This window comes from Arachis ipaensis, chromosome B6, assembly GCF_059453495.1.
Source record: "Arachis ipaensis isolate K30076 ecotype BB chromosome B6, ASM5945349v1, whole genome shotgun sequence".
Classification (NCBI taxonomy): Eukaryota; Viridiplantae; Streptophyta; class Magnoliopsida; order Fabales; family Fabaceae; genus Arachis; species Arachis ipaensis.
Window position 1 is genome coordinate 128,977,789 of NC_142441.1, and position 18,206 is coordinate 128,995,994.

General features: G+C 35.2%; 2 protein-coding genes across 3 annotated transcripts; one reads left to right on the forward strand and one right to left on the reverse strand.

Moving 5' to 3' along the window:
- The first annotated feature begins 8,294 nt into the window (after positions 1–8,294).
- Positions 8,295–11,842, forward strand: LOC107604916 (eukaryotic peptide chain release factor subunit 1-3). Its single transcript, XM_016306633.3, has 2 exons — positions 8,295–8,525; positions 10,320–11,842. Exon 2 carries the CDS (start codon positions 10,341–10,343, stop codon positions 11,652–11,654), a length of 1,314 nt encoding a protein of 437 aa, XP_016162119.1. The 5' UTR covers positions 8,295–8,525; positions 10,320–10,340; the 3' UTR covers positions 11,655–11,842.
- A 491-nt stretch (positions 11,843–12,333) lies between these two features.
- Positions 12,334–17,979, reverse strand: LOC107604914 (uncharacterized). Of its 2 annotated transcripts, none has more exons than XM_016306630.3 (2): positions 15,547–17,979; positions 12,334–13,165 (listed from the first exon to the last, which is right to left on the reverse strand). In XM_016306630.3, the coding sequence occupies exon 1, from the start codon at positions 17,914–17,916 to the stop codon at positions 15,883–15,885; it is 2,034 nt and encodes a 677-aa protein (XP_016162116.2). In that variant the 5' UTR covers positions 17,917–17,979; the 3' UTR covers positions 12,334–13,165; positions 15,547–15,882. The 2 variants fall into 2 exon arrangements, with proteins under 2 accessions (XP_016162116.2, XP_088345719.1); XM_088489593.1 differs by lacking the exon at positions 12,334–13,165 and adding an exon at positions 15,029–15,178.
- Positions 17,980–18,206: the final 227 nt, after the last annotated feature.

Genomic DNA, 18,206 nt, shown 5'->3' on the forward strand with positions numbered 1-18,206 from the left:
ACAGAAAATTCAAACATGCACAACAAATTTTACAAAAAATCCAGTCCACAGATTCAACAAATTCAGTTCACAGAAGAAAAAGAAAAAGAAGAAGAAGAAGCGGTGTGCGGTACGGTGCGGGGGGTTGGACCCACGGTGCGGCAGGAGGGTTGGACGCGGAGCGGCGGCGGGATGGACGCAGGGGCGGCGACGGTGAGGGGGTGAGGCGGCGGCGGTGAAGGGGTGAGGGGTTGACGGTGATGGGGGTGAGGGAGTGGAAACTGATGATGATGATGATGATGATGATGATGATGGGATGGGATGGGATTTGGGGGTGGGTATAGGAGGAAGGGAAATTGGGGGGTTGGGGGGGAGAGAGAAGCGAAGAGATGCTGATGGGTGAGGGTGGGGGTAGGTTTTTATTTTTATTTTTATTAATAGTCAAGGGTATTTTTGTCCAAAAATTCGGGAAAGGATGATTTTAAAGTGTTTCTGAACGTTCGGGATGATTTTAATAGCAAAAAAACGTCGGGGACGAATTTGATTTTCGCCACTTACCTTAGGAACGATTTCAGTACTTAACCCTTAATATTATTATTATTAGTAGTAATAGCACTGTTGTTTATTATTATTATTATTATTATTATTATTATTATTATTATTATGTGTGTACGGCTGTTTATTATTATTATAATAATTATTACTGTTTTTTTTACTACTACTACTATGTGTGTACCGCTGTTTATTATTATTATTATTATTATTATTATTATTATTATTATTATTATTATTAACACGTGTAGTATACGGCTGTTTTTATTATTATTATTATTATTATTATTATTATTATTATTATTGGTAGATTACTAAAAATTTATTGCCTACAAAATTTGATCGGTCATAAACCTATAATGCGATAACTGCCATCGCCTTAAGTTTAGTTTGGTAAAGATTTTACTTTTCAGAAGTATCTTATAAAAGATAACTTTTAAAAGTTAGCATTGTAAAAGTTGTAGCATTTGTATTTGGTAAATTAAATTAAAAATGGCTTTTAAGCATAAACAACAACAAGTGCATTTGGTAAAATAGTTTTTAAAATTTAAAAATATTATAATAGACATCAATGTAAGAATTAAATTTAAATATTAATTAATGTACGAGGTTATATTAGACTTTTTAATTTTGATAAACAAAAGCTAATTTTAAAAAGCTCATCCTTAGGTGTTTTCAAAAGCATTCTTAACTTTTAAAAGTTTCAAGCATAAACATATGGACTTTTTATTTATCAAACATAAAACGAAGTGCTTATGCTTTTCAAAAGCACAGCACCTCTCCAGAAAACTTTACCAAACCAAGCCTTAACCGGGTTCCATCACATTTCGCAAATAAGCGAAGTAAAAGGACATTATGCACTATTCAGTGCTTTAGTGAAGCGATAGAGGTCGGAAACTTATATATTCCACCTTTTAGTCAGCGAAGTGACTGTCATCTAGAAGGCATTATACATACTTTTGACCTGCCGATTAATGGGACCCCATGACGGGCAGAATGGATAGCAATCACTCATTTTTGGTAGGTAGCCCAGTCCACACGATTACACGTTGGGGAAGGTAAACCTAACATGGGTTCGACAATGCAAAGACACCAAACCATTAGACACCCAAGAGTCTGTCGAGTGGTATGTCCGGGCTCACATATTCTGCATGCTTGGAACTATTGCGTTTCCAGACAAATCGACCAACTCTGCTAACTCGAAGTTTTTACCTTTTCTTCGAGATTTTCATAGCATTCGATTACTGTTGGGGGCAACTTGTCTATCACATCTATACAAGTCGTTGTGTCATGCATCACGATACAATTGTGCAGAGATGGATGGCCCTCTTATTTTGCTCTTTGTTTGGGTATGGGAGCATATATCGTGGATAACATCCATTCTTTGCGCTGAACTTCCAATTGTTGGCTTTTCAATTGGGTAACAGTAAGGATTATTATTATTATTATTATTATTATTATTATTATTATTATTATTATTATTATTATTATTATTATTATTATTTTCGTGCGTTTGATTTCATGTTTTGCATGTTTATTTTTATTTCCGTACGTTTGATTTCAACTCTTGTACGCGCTTTTTTTTTTATTTTTGGATTTTGATTTCATGTTTTGTACGTCTTTCGACTACTTTACATCTCATAATATTTTATCCAAAGAAAAGTGTATACATAAAATAGTTTACATGCATAAATACATAAAAAGCTAAAAAATAAATAAAAAACTAAAAATACATAAAAAGGTTACATAAAAAGCTAAAAAATATACTAGTTACACTATTAACTCTATTGAACTCGAGTAGAACTTAGACCTGCGCGCTAAGGGCATCGAATATGGCTATGACCCTCTCGTCCACATAGAGTACACCGGCGAGGAGCGCGTATATTCCGCGAATCCATCTCATTCAAGTAGCGGGTTGACTTCGATCGTCTTTTAGTCGCGCGCCTCAATGTTCAGTTGACAATGACCTTTGGACCATCATATCTAGGCCACGTAGATAGGGATCGCCCATCGGTATAAACTCGTCTATGTAAACCTTATAAATTTCTGACATCTTGTACACGTCATGTTCATATACTTGCTAACCAAGACGCTGGTTAGTGCAACATGCAAGCACGTGACAACATGGTAGCCGCTCGACCTGAAAATGGCCAGAATCGCAAAGTTGTTGCGCGAGATTAATAGTGTATATAGAACCGTCATGCATTTCATAGACCTCAAACATCTCATTGCACCTGTCGAACCGGTTGACAACTATGTTTCATGCACATCAAAAACTTTCTTCAACTTGTCGAGTGGCGAATTCTGAATATGTGAATCCATTGAGAACGTGCTCATGAGCCTCGGCAATCTTCCAATTAAACAATTCGTTTAGCTGATAGAAAGTAAATCTAACTATGGCCATCACAGGAAGGTTGCACGTACCTTTAAGGACAGAATTTAGCACTCTACCAAGTTTGTCATCATATGACCCCAACGATGACTCCCGTCAAATTACAACACCCATTTCTCAACACCAATCTCATTATACCATCGGGTATATATCTTACCACGCTCCTTAAGTCTTTGGTCGTTTTTGTTGTACTCCTTCTCCGTCCTAGAGTAGCCTATAAAACAAACCATGCTACTGTCATAAGTAGACACTAGAAATTACTAAGAATAGAACCATAATACCAAATTCAAATACCTATGTTAACCACGAGTTTATGCAAGTATGGAGTCTTGAATCTTCTTAAGAAGTTGGATACAATGTGCCTGGTGCAGAACATGTGCCACGCTCTTAGCGTTGCCTATGAACCATTACTATGAGTTACTGCTGCCTCGATGAAATTGTGGCGGTCAGAAATAATGCTGATGTCATCTCGAGTAACAACATATCTTCGTAAATTAGTAAGAAAAAAGTCCCACGCATCTGCCGTTTCACCCTTCACTATGGAAAAAGCAATCGGCACAATGTGTTTAGTTCCCGTCTTGCGCAACCGCAATTAAAAGTGCACCTTTATATTTTCTGTAAAGGTATATGCCATCAACTGGCACCAATGGCTTGCAGTGTCTAAATGCTATAATACACGGATAAAAGTTCAAAAACATTTGATGGAGAACTCTTACACCATTCACCTCCTTACTCTCATAATAAACAAGCAGAGTTTTTATTTGAACACGAGACATTGACAACTTGGCACACATTATTTCAACCACATTGGCATAGTTTGGTAAAAAAACTTTCCAATCACCAAAACTTTTGGTGATGGACTTTTACTTTGCCAACCAAGCCTTGCGGTAACGAATAGTATAGTTGAACCTAAATTGAACTTCTGCAATAATAGATTTCTTCTTTATTAATGGGTCTGCTTCAACCAGCAGTCTGATAGCATCTGCAATCGTGTCTGAGTCCAACTTGGTATGATCTTGTAAAATCATCCCCATGGTGCACGTGTATTTGCCATTGTATTTTCTGATGGAGACGGACTTTTGCTTTGCTAACCAAAAGTTGCGATAACTTACAGTATAGTTGAACATAGATTGAACTTTCGCAATAATAAATTTCACCTTTATTGTGGGTCTGTGTAACACCTGAATTTTTTTGCAAACTAAATAATGATTTATTTATGATTCATTATCTTTTAGGGATTTTATTTTCAGAAAATTTTTTATAGTAATTTAATCAAATTTTATGATACTTTGAGTTTTAAAAAAAATTATTAGGACTCACATATAATTTTCATAATTATTGGATATTTTCTTATTTAAAATTTAAAGTTTTAGTAATTAAGATATAATAAAAATTTGAAATTTTAATTTGAAAAATTATGATTTCAGTATAATTTTATAAACTAAAAGGAATTTAATTGAATTATTGCTAATTTAAAATTTGAGTACTTATTAAAAACTAATTAACAAGTTGATAAATAAATAATGTTCTTAAATAGTTTTATTGGAATATATTTGATTTTTAATTACTATTTTATCCTGTAATTTTATTAAAATTTCTAAAATATCCTTACTTATCATTTTCCCAAACCAAATCCTAACTCTAATTTTAAAACATACTCACTCTCCCTCTCACATACACACACTAATACTTCTCACTCACTCTCACTCTCTGGAACCACAAAGAAGGAAAGAAAAGAGAGAAAGAAACAGAGGGAGAGGGAGAACGAAAGAAGAGAAGAGAGGAGGGAGAAGAGAGACCGCACGGCAAGGCTTTGTCCTGCTGCCGGATTGCCATCTCCGTCGCGTCGATGTCACAGAGGAAGGAGAGAGAGAACGAGACTGCAACAGAGAAGAAGAATGGTGCTGCACGCCATCACCGCCGCGCACCGTCCCGCCTCTGGAGCCGATTAGAACCTTCACCGTAGAGTCACTCCGTCGTCGTCACCATCGTCGTTGCGGCAGCAGGCATGAGGGTCGACCAGGGAGAAATAGGTCGTATGGAAGAGGGAGGAGTGGCGACGCTGTCGTCGAGCAACTGCCAACACCGAGCTCGCCGTTGAGGTTGCTAGAGCCCCTGCCTGTCTGCTTGGCATTCTGCCCTTGCTCTGCTCCGCCGGGGGCTGAGCCCTGCCTCTCCCCTATTCATCAGAGCTTGTGGTGTTGCTGTGGGAGTCACTGCCAGAAGAGCAGAACTGCCATCACCGCTGTTCTGCTATATCCTTCATCGTCAATGCTGGAGAAGGTCACCGGAGCCATCCTCTTATTTCCTTTGGTAAGACTAATTTTGTTCTGCCTTGTCTTGCCATAAAGCTCTATTATTGACTCTGTACTATCTTGCTTGATGTCCCTTTTTGTCTTTGCTCAGTTTTAAACCACCATAGGCTATTGGATTCGCTGTCAATGTTACTGTGGTTGTTCTATGTTGTTGATACTAGGGCTGTTGTTGATGTTGCTGCAGTGAGAAATCAAAGTTGTTGCTACTACTTCGGTCCAAATTTCGTGCTCTTTAATTCCATTCGACTTCAACCTTCCTCACCTTTTATCTTGGCACTCCGGAGTTGGTCTCTTCGGTACCTTGAGACCAATTTGTGAGTAGGTTTTATATTTATATATAATTGACTAGCTTTGCATTTATAATTATTTTGATATACATTGCTTTGAACTTATAATTATACTTACAAATATTATTATCAAAGGATTTTAAATTAGATTGAATAATCGATTTATTAGAATAAAATATTTATCCTTGTTAAGTTCATTTTAATATGCACATGAGACTATATATTTTTATGAGGCTATATGCATGTTTGATGAAGCTTTATATTATTTTAAAACATTTGATTTTATTTGAATATGTATATTTTTTAAGCATTGAAGTATTTATTGGTACTCACTTAGTTGGAAATTGTGAAATATGTTTGAAATGCCTAAAGATTGAGAAGTATGATTGAAAATGATTTGGATGAGAAAGTATATTATTTGATTTGATTTGATACATTATATGTTTGAAAGACTGAAGAATTTGTTATATTTGAAATTATATGTTTTGAATTGGTCGTCCACATGGTGCATGTGTGTTTGTCATTGTATCTCCTGATTTCCCAACAACCTTTCTTTTGGGTCAAGCTAACTCGGATAAGTTAATCACATCCTGTACCATACCCTTGCATTTTGCGAAGAATGTTTGCAGCTCCGACTCATACACAGTGTAATCAATTTCTCTAGAGATAATATAGCTTTTGATTGTAGAGATAATCGACTCTCTAAAACCAAATTTATTCCGATACTAAACTCTTCATCTTCCACTACAACATTGCATTCACCTATCAAATGCAAATTACCATTAGTCAGTCAAGGTTAAATAAAAAAAATGGTAATAGTAACTTTAATAAAAAAATATAATATACCCATATTCACATACTCAAAAAAATTTCGGGGAATGTATGGCTGCAAGATTCAGAGCTCGCATAAAAGACGAAACACCGAAGGGTTGCTGGTTGACAACTGCATCTGCTTCATTTTGCACCGCCAGATCTTCGTCATCATTTTCATCATCGACTTCGTAGTTGGCTTCGAATTCCTCTTCACTGTCGTTGTTATCTTCTTTCCAACCTATGTCCCTGATTTAATCCATATGCTGTTCAAACTCAACGTACAATTCTATTATCGACACGTAAAATTGTGTTTGTTGATAAATAAAGAACATTTGTTGCATACATGTGTCGTCAGTGATGAACATTATTTGAAACTGTATTAGCTCACCAAATACTTGTACAGGACTTCTATATAAAATATTGCTCACACTCTTTGAAATGTGACTTTTTATGTTTTCACAAAGAAAAAGTATAGAGTACTAATATATTATCTGCCAACTTATTGCCAATAAATTAATTAATTATTATATTTTAATTACAATTAGTATTGACATGTATAAGGAGATACATCCACAAAGACACTTTCAGTAGACACAGCCATTAAAAAGACATTTCTATTAGACACATCCACAAAGACACTTCTATTAAACACAACCATAAACAAGAGTTGGCAGAAATTGGTAGAATCCTTATTGGTTACGTAGCGGGATTGTTTCACAAATACTATTTTATAACTCTACAAAACTCATGGTACATGGAATAACAAAAAAAAAAAAAAAACCGACATTTACATGCAAAAGTTACTCCCTTATATGTATTTGATATGATCTCACTGTTATAATACACATTTGTAAATTTACAATACCTTCAATAGCCTCAACCTCACTTCAACCAATTTTTTTTTTGACATCGCTAGTTGTCACAAAAAAACCACAAATATGAAAGAAGAGTTGAATGACAATAATATTTATAGGCAAAGACTTTTGGATTAAAATATTTTTAATACGCAAAATGCAACCTACAATTTATAATCTTACAAAAAAAATCAAAACACAACCTGTATTTTGTAGGTTTTAAAATAAAAAAAAAAAGTTTAAAACGCAACTTATATTTTGTGTAATTAAAAAAAAAAGGGCAAAACACAACTTATATTTTGCAAGTTGTATATTTAAAAAATGTTAAACTTCTAATCGGAAACTCCATTTTGTAGGATTCAAAATAATAATAATAAAAAAAAAAAATCGCAGGTTGCTTTTTCTATTGATATTATATTAGTGTAAATACTTTATATACATCTATTTTATTTTATTGTATGATGCTAATTTTTTTTCTATATCTAAAAACATCAGCCTAAAAAATATAAATAATTTAAAAAGATATATAAAAAAATTATAAAATGTGCCATATTCCACAGTATTGTCAACTAAACTCTAATCAATTAGGGTGACAAATTATTTTCTTAACCATTTTGTGGCTAAAATTTTTATATATAGAGAATTTTAATGAGAAATACAAAAATATTTGATCATTTTAATGTTTTATAGAATTATGATAATAGTACAGAACATTATTGACGTTTTGTAATAAAAAAATTTTTAATTATAAAAGAATAAAATATTACTAATATTTTGTAATAAAAAATATTATTTTAATTATTAAAATATAAAATATCATTGACGTTTTATTAAAAAAATATTATTTTAATTAAAAAAACACAAATGTTACTTAGGTTTTGTATATCATCGTAGTAATATTTAATATACAATTTAATTTATCATGGAAAATTTCACCCCTAATAATACAATATTAAAAAGAAAAAGTTCTCATTTTGCATTTGAGTTTTAGATACGAAAAAATTCGCGTGCGCGTCCGCTCCCTGTTTACATAATCGAAATCAATGTGCCATAAAGTTACTACAACAATAATAATAATAATAATAATAATAATAATAATAATAATAACTATTGGAATATTATTAGAAAATTAATTTTGAGGACAAGGAGGAACATGGTGGGGTGGGTCCTGCAAGCTATTTGTCAGAAAATCCAAATAAGAATGAAAAAAATTTAAGCAGCAGCCTTGAAGTCGAAGAAGCACGTCACTAGAGCTAAGGGGGAAGCAAAAACCCTAGTCGCAGAGCCTCTCGTTTAAAATCCTAATCGAACTCCTCCTAATTTCATCACACAGGTATCTACTTTTGTTGGAGTCAATTATTCACTCCCTTTTCTACGTTCATCGACTTATTATGATTCGATCTGAGTTTATTTTCTCCTTTTTTTTTGGTTTTTTTTATATTAATATTTTTTATAGCTGATGCTTTTCTCTGCCAAATTAGATCCGATTAGTTTGTGAAAACAAGACTGGATCCAATTACAAGTTATAGTTGCTGTTACTTTCTGTTATTTTTGTATTTGTGTTATTTGAGTTGATTTGTTTCTGGGTATAGTTCTTATTGTGGGATTTTTTTTTTCATTTCATTGATGTAAATTTTTAGCAGTTTGACTTGAATCTTCTGTGTTTTGACTACAACGTGTTTTTTACTTTTTTCTTATTTGAGTGTTATATTCTTATTTTCCAAAAATCGTGTCTTAAAGTAGGAAATTGAAAAAGGAAGAGCCCAAAAAAAGGCTCATTGATTAAGGATTTCATGGATCTTAAAACCTGTCGTAACTTAAAATAAGAAAGAAAAACACACACACACACACAGTGAAACAGCAACTGTGATACTTGTCATTTTTTTTTCTTGCGATAATTTGATCTGTTAGTACAACTACAATACCTATCTTCCGGAGTTCAGTATTTTTTGTAATTTTATCCGTTTTTTTTTTAAAACAATTCTTCAATCATATTAGCTTCTGGGGCTTACCGGTATACTTTCTAATCGTTTATTTAAGGGTTATGCTTGTGTACATACTATTGTTTCTGGTTCTTTTTGATATGGCTATGAAGTTTCTGGCTCTGCCATAGTGGTGTGGTCATGATATAAAGGCTTTTATGTACCTTTTACCTTAGAACTTAATCTTTTTGGGTGGAATGGTTCATGAACTGTCAACGAACTCTATAACCATGTGGTCTAGAGTTCTATGTTGTCTTAAGTCTTTTGAATACATAGCAATCTAGTATAAGTCAGGTCAACTTGTGCTTTGTCTACGCTTTGGACGTAAGGTGCGTGGTTGAGTGGACGCGCCACTATCTAATAGGTTAAGCTCTTAGGAGGGATGATTTGTGACTATAATAATAAAACGCAATGTAGATATTTTCTGTTTAACATCAGCTTTGCACAGAAGTGCCAACTATTTTCTCCTCTTCTGCTGCAACGGTTGCCATATTAAAGCAATTTTGTCACTTCGGCATCAGCTAATTCACGAAGCTGACATCACCTAGTTGTCCAGGCTTGATAGTGGTGGTTGTTGCCACATTAAAGCAGTTTTTTATTTTTCTTTTGAAGAATTAAAAAAGAATGCGAATTAGGTTGATGCATCTTTAATGTAGTATCATATTATACTGTTACCCTCGCATGAGTTGTGAAAATGAATTATGAAATTAACCACACAGCAAAACCTAAGTGCTTGAAATAAGTGTTGATTGTTTTTAAATGCACCTGTACCCTTGACTTTTGTTGGTTCTTGTGTTTTGACAAGTGTTTTCTCTTTGCCTTTTTCTTTTTAATTTTTCTTAATGAGCAACTACAATTCCAAATGCTAATGTACTAATAGCTTGTACTGAACTGAACATGGTTTTTTGCTTTGTCAATAAGCACTTAGCAATTTTCTGATGATGGACTCTCTCTACATTCCTAAGCACTGCATTTGTGACAGATGTACAAAATATTGCTTTATATTTTTCTTGTTACTGTATCAATCATAAGGAAATATAGTGAAGTATTTGTGATTTTGAATTTTGAAAGTGGTATTGTGTAATGGTTAATTGGTAAGGATTTGCTACGTTATTCTTTCATTTTCATTTGTGTTGCATTTTTAGGATTCTTGTTAACCACCAACAATGTCTGATGGTCAAGAATCGGACAAGAACATTGAGATATGGAAGATCAAGAAATTGATTAAAGCTTTGGAAGCTGCAAGGGGCAATGGTACCAGCATGATTTCTCTAATCATGCCTCCACGTGATCAAATATCCCGTGTCACTAAGATGTTGGGAGATGAATTTGGAACTGCTTCAAATATTAAAAGTAGGGTGAACCGCCAGTCGGTGTTGGGAGCCATTACTTCTGCTCAACAGAGGTTAAAGCTTTACAATAAAGTTCCTCCAAATGGGTTGGTCCTTTACACCGGAACCATTGTCACTGAAGATGGCAAGGAAAAGAAGGTGACAATTGATTTTGAACCATTTAAGCCTATCAATGCATCACTGTACCTCTGTGATAACAAGTTTCACACTGAAGCTCTAAATGAACTTTTAGAATCTGATGACAAGTTTGGTTTTATTGTTATGGATGGAAATGGAACCCTTTTTGGGACTTTAAGTGGAAATACTCGCGAGGTGCTTCATAAATTTACTGTTGATCTGCCAAAGAAGCACGGTAGAGGAGGGCAGTCAGCTTTGCGTTTTGCCCGTCTTCGTATGGAAAAGAGGCACAATTATGTTAGGAAGACTGCAGAACTTGCCACTCAGTTCTTCATCAATCCTGCTACTAGTCAGCCTAATGTTTCTGGACTTATACTCGCTGGTTCAGCTGACTTCAAGACTGAGCTGAGTCAGTCTGATATGTTTGATCCTCGTCTGCAAGCAAAAATATTGAACGTGGTTGATGTTTCATATGGTGGGGAAAATGGCTTTAATCAAGCCATTGAGTTATCTGCGGAGATTTTGTCAAATGTGAAGTTCATTCAAGAGAAACGCTTGATAGGAAAATATTTTGAGGAGATCAGTCAAGATACCGGGAAATACGTCTTTGGGGTTGATGACACATTGAAGGCTCTGGAGATGGGGGCAGTTGAAACACTTATTGTATGGGAAAATTTGGACATTAATAGGTATGTCTTGAAAAATGCTACTAATGGTGAGATCATCATAAAGCACTTGAGCAAGGAACAAGAGACCGACCAAAGCAACTTCCGAGATGCAGCCACCTCTGCAGAGTTGGAGGTCCAGGAGAAAATGCCCTTGCTTGAGTGGTTCGCCAACGAGTACAAACGATTTGGATGCTCACTTGAATTCGTGACCAACAAGTCACAAGAAGGATCGCAATTTTGCAGGGGGTTTGGTGGAATCGGGGGCATCCTTCGCTACCAGCTCGACATCAGATCGTTTGATGAGTTATCCGATGATGGAGAAGTGTATGAGGATTCTGATTAAGTGTCAGCTAGTGTCAAGCCTTTTCCCCTGGTTTTTGGATAATTTATTGAATCACTGTCGTCACTGTGACAAAAATTCCATAAACATCTCATGGATTTTATGGTTCTAATGCTTGGACCTTTTGTGTTGGATTCACCATACATGTACTGTTCTTTTTTCTATTTAATATCTTACTAAACTTTTTGTTAGTGAATGGATCGTATATGCTTGTGACATCTCTACCAGATTGTGATGAATTTCTTGATTAAGAGAAGGTAAACAGGCATTCAGCTCAAATCAGACTGAGTGATTTAATGTCTAGTTATATTTAGTTCATGTTTACATTAAGTGGAGAGCTACTACTCATGGTATGTTTAGGTTGATGTATTTTGTTTGTCTCCTTTGCTCGTTTTTGTAGAGTAGCATGTGATGATTGGTTTTCATGTGAAAATCAGTTACTCATTAAACCTTTTGTTTTTTCGTTGTTTTTTTTTATAAAGAAAAACTAGTTGAACTGAAGATCGAATATGGCTTTGGTGCTTACCTATTATATCTAGCTTCCAACAAAATTTATTTTAATTATGATTTAGTACAATAATTTTTTGTTTGGGGTTTATTATAATGAACGTTTTTGGTTGAAAGTTTCCAATTAATTATCATCTATGTTATATGTTTCCATTCATTTGCTGAAAGACTTACATTTCAAACAATCGTGTTAGATTACTAAAAATTTCATAAAGGAAAAAAGCCAACAATTTTAGTGAACCCACAAAAATTTAACTCATCTGTCCCACGCGCAAGAAACATCCCAAAATTAAATGAAATGAGCTATCCTCCCCTAAAAGCATGCACTTGTTTAAGATTGCATTCACCCAAAATTTCACATTTTTCTCCCTAATTTCTTTTCAAATCACATCCAAATCTTTCTTCTTTCACAATTGAAAATCAAACAAAACTCTAACCCCCGAAAAATTCAGAGAAACAGGCTTCACTTCACACCCAAATAGAACTACGAAACCCAGGCATGCAGAGCTCCGCCATGGCTCTATTACACCATGTGAGGCAGAGCTCTGGTATCCAGAAATGAACCCAGGAGTACAGAGCGTTTACATGGCTTTGGTGGTAGTGAACAATGAACCACAGTCATCATTTATCAAACTAAACTTTGGTTCTTAAGTCTAGTTTTAGAACGCAATGCCACCTCAAATGTGCAATTACTGAGCTCAGGGAAGTTCTGGCGTCAAAATGTTTTATGCCCAATTCCATGCCAAGAAGTTAGCAATGAACCCTTCTCAGAGTAATTTATCAAACTTCAACTCAATCTTACAACCCACCTGCAATGCCATTTTAGAGCTTTTGCCCATTCAGCAGGGCATTCTGATTATGTATACAATACATCAATAAAGAGAGCATTCATTTTGTTTAGCAGAAAACTGAACTATCAATCATCCCTACTCATCATCCTCCGGATCAAAATCCTCATTCCTCAATCATCACATCTGCATTTTCTCCGTACCAAATGCAGTTGTATACTACAAATGAAAGGAATCCAGTCAGCATATAACCAAAAAGACAGAAAGGAAAAAAACAAAAGAAGATATTTTTAAACAAAAATGAACAAACTAAAAGGAGCCAAGGTGACTGAATTATTTCCTGTCAGAATAGCAGCCATAACTCAAAACAATTAGAACAACATCACCAACTACATAGACCTTTCCAAGGTACTGAAATCCCACTTCTTAATTCAAGGACCTTTGTGAATTCCAAAACAAGGCTAATTGTATAAGCAAGCTAGCACCAGTTCCAATTCCCTATGAGAAAATTTGTCCTTTTCTGTTTCCCTTATAAAAGGTGTTATCAAGGGGATAAAACTACACAAGGGATAGAGGATAAGACATCCTCAATATTAAAGATAAGAGTAAAACAAATAATCAAAATAGTAATGCGTTCCATTCACTTCGCATATCTGAGAGAATGTCTGTTGTAGTTGCCCCAAGAAGAAGCAAACAACTAACTCTATTTCACAAAGTTCGACCGCTAGATACTATCATTGAATACATGGGAGTGATACTCCAGCCAAATATTCACTAACACAATACAATGGTATGAACAGTGCAATGCCACATATCCCAACCAACAAAACACATCAACAGGAATTGTCCAATTTCTCCAACCAACACTAACAAAGGATACCAAATAGAGGATTCCATAAGAAATTGTCTCAATTTATTATAGATATTTTTTATTATAGCTTGCGAGCTTGATAGATATTATTAAGAAAAATCAATCAACTACAGAAACAGAACAATTTTAAGAAAACACAACCAGTTGTGTTAGATCCAAATCTAAGAGAATACATAAAGCATAGCAGTAGATGCGCCACTTGAAACTGCAGCTCTAGCATAAAGTTCCCTAAGAGCAAGTCATATTCACCTAAGGTAATGTCAAATCACAATTGATATCAGAATAAATTCAAATAATGTCATGACAATAACTAATGAAATTCAAATTCGTTATAAAAAATATACTCAAATTCAGCATAATAAATAAGGCAGATAAAAAAATAGATAAAAAAAAACAAATTAAGGGGAACAAAAATGAATGAGAACATTTGGATCATACTTTGGATGCTTATCCACATAGAGATTTGTTGTCAAGACTCAGCACATAAACAGATTGGAAATAAATGCATGATTTCTCTTTGCTGGAGGTCAAATAACATTAGGTAAACAAGATCGAGAGAAATTAATGAAAACAGGAAGAGGGAGTCAAGTATAGTACAGTAGAAGAGCTTGATATATATATATATATTTTGATTTTGAATTTGAATTGACAATTCAGTAGTGCTTCCATCATATGGAAGTAAGTTCAAAATGAGTTTTGAATTAGAAAGAGTTACGCTGTTACTATTCTTTTGATGGCTTCAGATTTTATTAACTGACCATATCAGAAAGATTAAAGATTAAATCTTTTACCAAAAGCTATTAGAAGGGGGTGAATGTTTGAGGCTAGTTAGGAACAGTTTTGGGAAGACTTGAAATAGAAAGGGAAGGATGTGGCACGAACTGAATTAGTTGAGTTAGGTAAAGAGAAAGCGCTGGCTAGGAGTTTGGGTGGGAAAAGTAGTTAGAAAGGAATATTAGGGGAGAATGATGTAAATAGGGAAGTTAAGAGTAGTTTCCCCTATGGCCCTATGACAGTCATTTTGCATCAGAACTGTATGAGACCGAGGCTCTCATTCCTCAAGACTAGAAATCCCAATTGTACAATTAATGTTCTTAGCGCATCGCCAAGGGTCCTCCTTTAATACAAGTATATCCTCTCTGTCCGCTTGTATTCCTGGGCATCAGTTTTAATACAAATATATATAACTGACCCCACCTAGTGAGATAAGGTTTTATTATTGTTGTGTTTTTTTTTTTTTGGTTGGGAGGGGGGGGGGGGGTTTGAACAATGCAGCCTAAAACTACTATGGAGTCAAGATATATTTGTGTTGCAATTACTTCTTCATAGCAAGTAGCCATCAAAAACCTCCGAAGCAGAACCTACATGAAAAGAAAAAGTGTATTGGTTCAACAATACAAGAATGCAGTGCGACTATGGCAATGCTCCATGTTCATTGCATCATTAAGTACGGTTATTTTGGGTGTAAGTTAGACAGCAGAAGCACTAATCCAAGAGTATAAAGTAATATAATGGGAAAAAAGAGTATCAAAGTCATTTCAAGACTAGCGAGGTTAACCGATGACAGAAACAAAAACTCAAAATATAATCATCAAAACTTCAACAGTAGCCAGGCCATTGTGGTCCAATTTCCCTAACCCAAAATACGGCGTGTTAAATATTCAGAGTTTCAAACAAATTCAACATAAAAAAAAGGGTACAATTGACATTAAAAACTAAAGAAACTGACCTCGTTTTTTCATCTCATAAGACCTTCAGCAATGGCTTCAACAAGTTACTCTATCGTTGTGGGTCTGTTTTTCAGAACAGTAAGAATAACTCTCAAAGGTTAAAACATTTGAGAAGCATCCATGTCTCCACCTTTTAAGCAAGGACGGTGCTTTATTCGACATCTCTTCGCAAAGTTCATAGATCATAATGGTATACTTTTGGCATCGGATACCCCACTATAAGCAAGGATGCTCAGAGAATCCTGTGTGATATTTTGCATTCAACCTATAGACACACCATGAATTGCGATAGCCATGTGCGCATATCAATACAAATACCTTTGGCCACTACAACATTATGAAATAAGGCGCTTGCTGTCCATGTTAAGATGCCACCTTTTGCAAAGTACATCTAGGTAAGTGATAAGACGTAAGCGTAGATCTTTGTCATGAATCACATTAACAAGCTGCCATGCATTTGAGATTCTACCAACTTTACACAAGCCATCCACTAGGGAAATATAAGTTACAAAATCGGGAACTAAATTTTTTAGACGCATTTCTTCAAAGAGATGCATGGCTTCATCTATCCTTTCACTCTTGCAACATCCAGAAATCAAGATGGTATAACTACAAACATCAGGTTCCAAACCATTTTTAACCATTTTGTTAAATAATGAAATTGCCTGGTCAAGATTTTGGGTTTTGCATAAAGCATCTAACACGACACTGTAAGTTATTGTATCAGGGGGTGGACCTATATCATGCATCTCATCAAGAAACTTTAATGCACTCGAGATCCTCCCCAATTTACACATACCATCAATAAAAGAACTATAAGTTACAGTATGAGGAACCAAATTCTTTAGATGCATTTCTCTCAAGAGCGCCAAAGCTTCGTGTATCCTTTGCTTTTTGCAATAACTATTAATCAATATGGAATAACTCCAAACATCAGGGGCCAACCCATTTTTAGTCAGTTTGCTAAATAAGGCAACTGCCTTGTCAAGATGTTGGTTTTTGCATAAAGCATCTAAGAAGATACAATAAGTGACAATATCAGGGCTTAGGTCATTAGCACACATTGTATTAACAAGCTTCCAAGCATATGAGAATCTCCCAGATTTGCAAAGACAATCAATAAGACAATTATAAGTCACAAGATTGGGAAACAATTTCCTGCAAAACATTTCATCGAAGAGCTTCAAAGCCTCATCTAATCTTTCAAGCTTACAATATGCACTTATCAGGATATTATAAAGCCAAACATCAGGAGCAATACCCCATCGAAAAACCATGTCAAATAGTTCTCTTGCCTCATCTACTCTATCATTCAAACAATAACCATGTATCAAAGCAGTGAAACTAACAATGCTAGGTTCATGACCCAATTCAATCATTTTATCAAACATATAATGAGCTTCCACTAACATTCCTTTTTTACACAATGCATCAATCAAAATAGTGCATACATAAACATCCGGGACTACGCCCTTCAGAACCATTTCCTTAAGCCACCAAACTGCTTCATTCACTTGCCCCACAACACACAATTTGCAAACTAGAGGCCGGTAAGTGAACAAATTAGGACTAACACCCCTAACAATCATTTCAAGATACAAATCACGCGCCTCATTCACAAGCCCATCTTTACACAATCCATCAATAATGGTGCTATACATCACAACATTCGGCCTAACTGCTCGCCCCTCTATCCTCCTCAGCATCCAAACTGCCGCCCTGGTACGCCCAGCCTTGCACAACCCATCAATCAAAGTCCCATAACTGAACCCATCCAACCGAAACCCCATCCCAACAAGCTCATCATGAAACTCCAAAGCTCTCACAATCTCCCCACCCAAACACAACCCTTTAATCAAACTATTCAAAACCACAATATCAACGCCATAACCAAATTTCATAACCTTCCCGAAAACAGAGAAAGCAAGTGCGACCTCACCAACATGGCAGTAACAATTTATCAAAATGGTGAGAGTAACAAGACAGGGAGTGATACCTTTCAACCTCATTTCAGTGCATAGAGAAATGGCAGTGGGGTAACGCTTCATCTTCACAAAAGCGGCCAAGAGCTTGTTAAAATGGAACACCGGCGGTGAAGGGCGCGCGTGGAGCATGCGGTTGAAAGAAGCAACCGCAGCGTCGTGTTCAAGATTGGATGAACGAGGAGAAGAAGAAGAAGAATAATAGTGAGGGATAGACAGGAAGAGGAAGGTGGAGAGAGACACGGTGGGGAAGGTGCAGAACCTGGGGAAGCGGTTACAGTTACGGTTACGGTGGTAGGTGGTTGTTATGGTGTGAGGAAAGAGCATGTTTGTGAATAAGAATGTAAGGAAAGCATAGGAGCTGGTTAGAGAAGCGAAATACAGCATGCAACAACTCAAGAAGGAGGCAGAAGCTACGAAAGAAAAAGGGCAAGGTGCTACTGCAACACATTTTTTTGGGCCGAAGCCGCAAAACAAATATCGGGTCCAAAAGTTTTAAACATGTTTGCATTTTAATATTAGAAAAATTGTATATTACCAGCAAATATTATTATTTTTTATTAATATTTAGTTAGTAATTATTTATATTTGCATTTATAAAAATTTTAAATAAAAAAAATATATAATTTATATTTATTAAAATTTGTACAATTTTTTTTAATAACTTAAGTTTATAC

Bases quoted from the DNA above. Each gene is read 5' to 3' on its own strand.
- LOC107604914 (XM_016306630.3), bottom strand. From the start codon at position 17,916: ATGCTGTATTTCGCTTCTCTAACCAGCTCCTATGCTTTCCTTACATTC.
- LOC107604916 (XM_016306633.3), top strand. From the start codon at position 10,341: ATGTCTGATGGTCAAGAATCGGACAAGAACATTGAGATATGGAAGATC.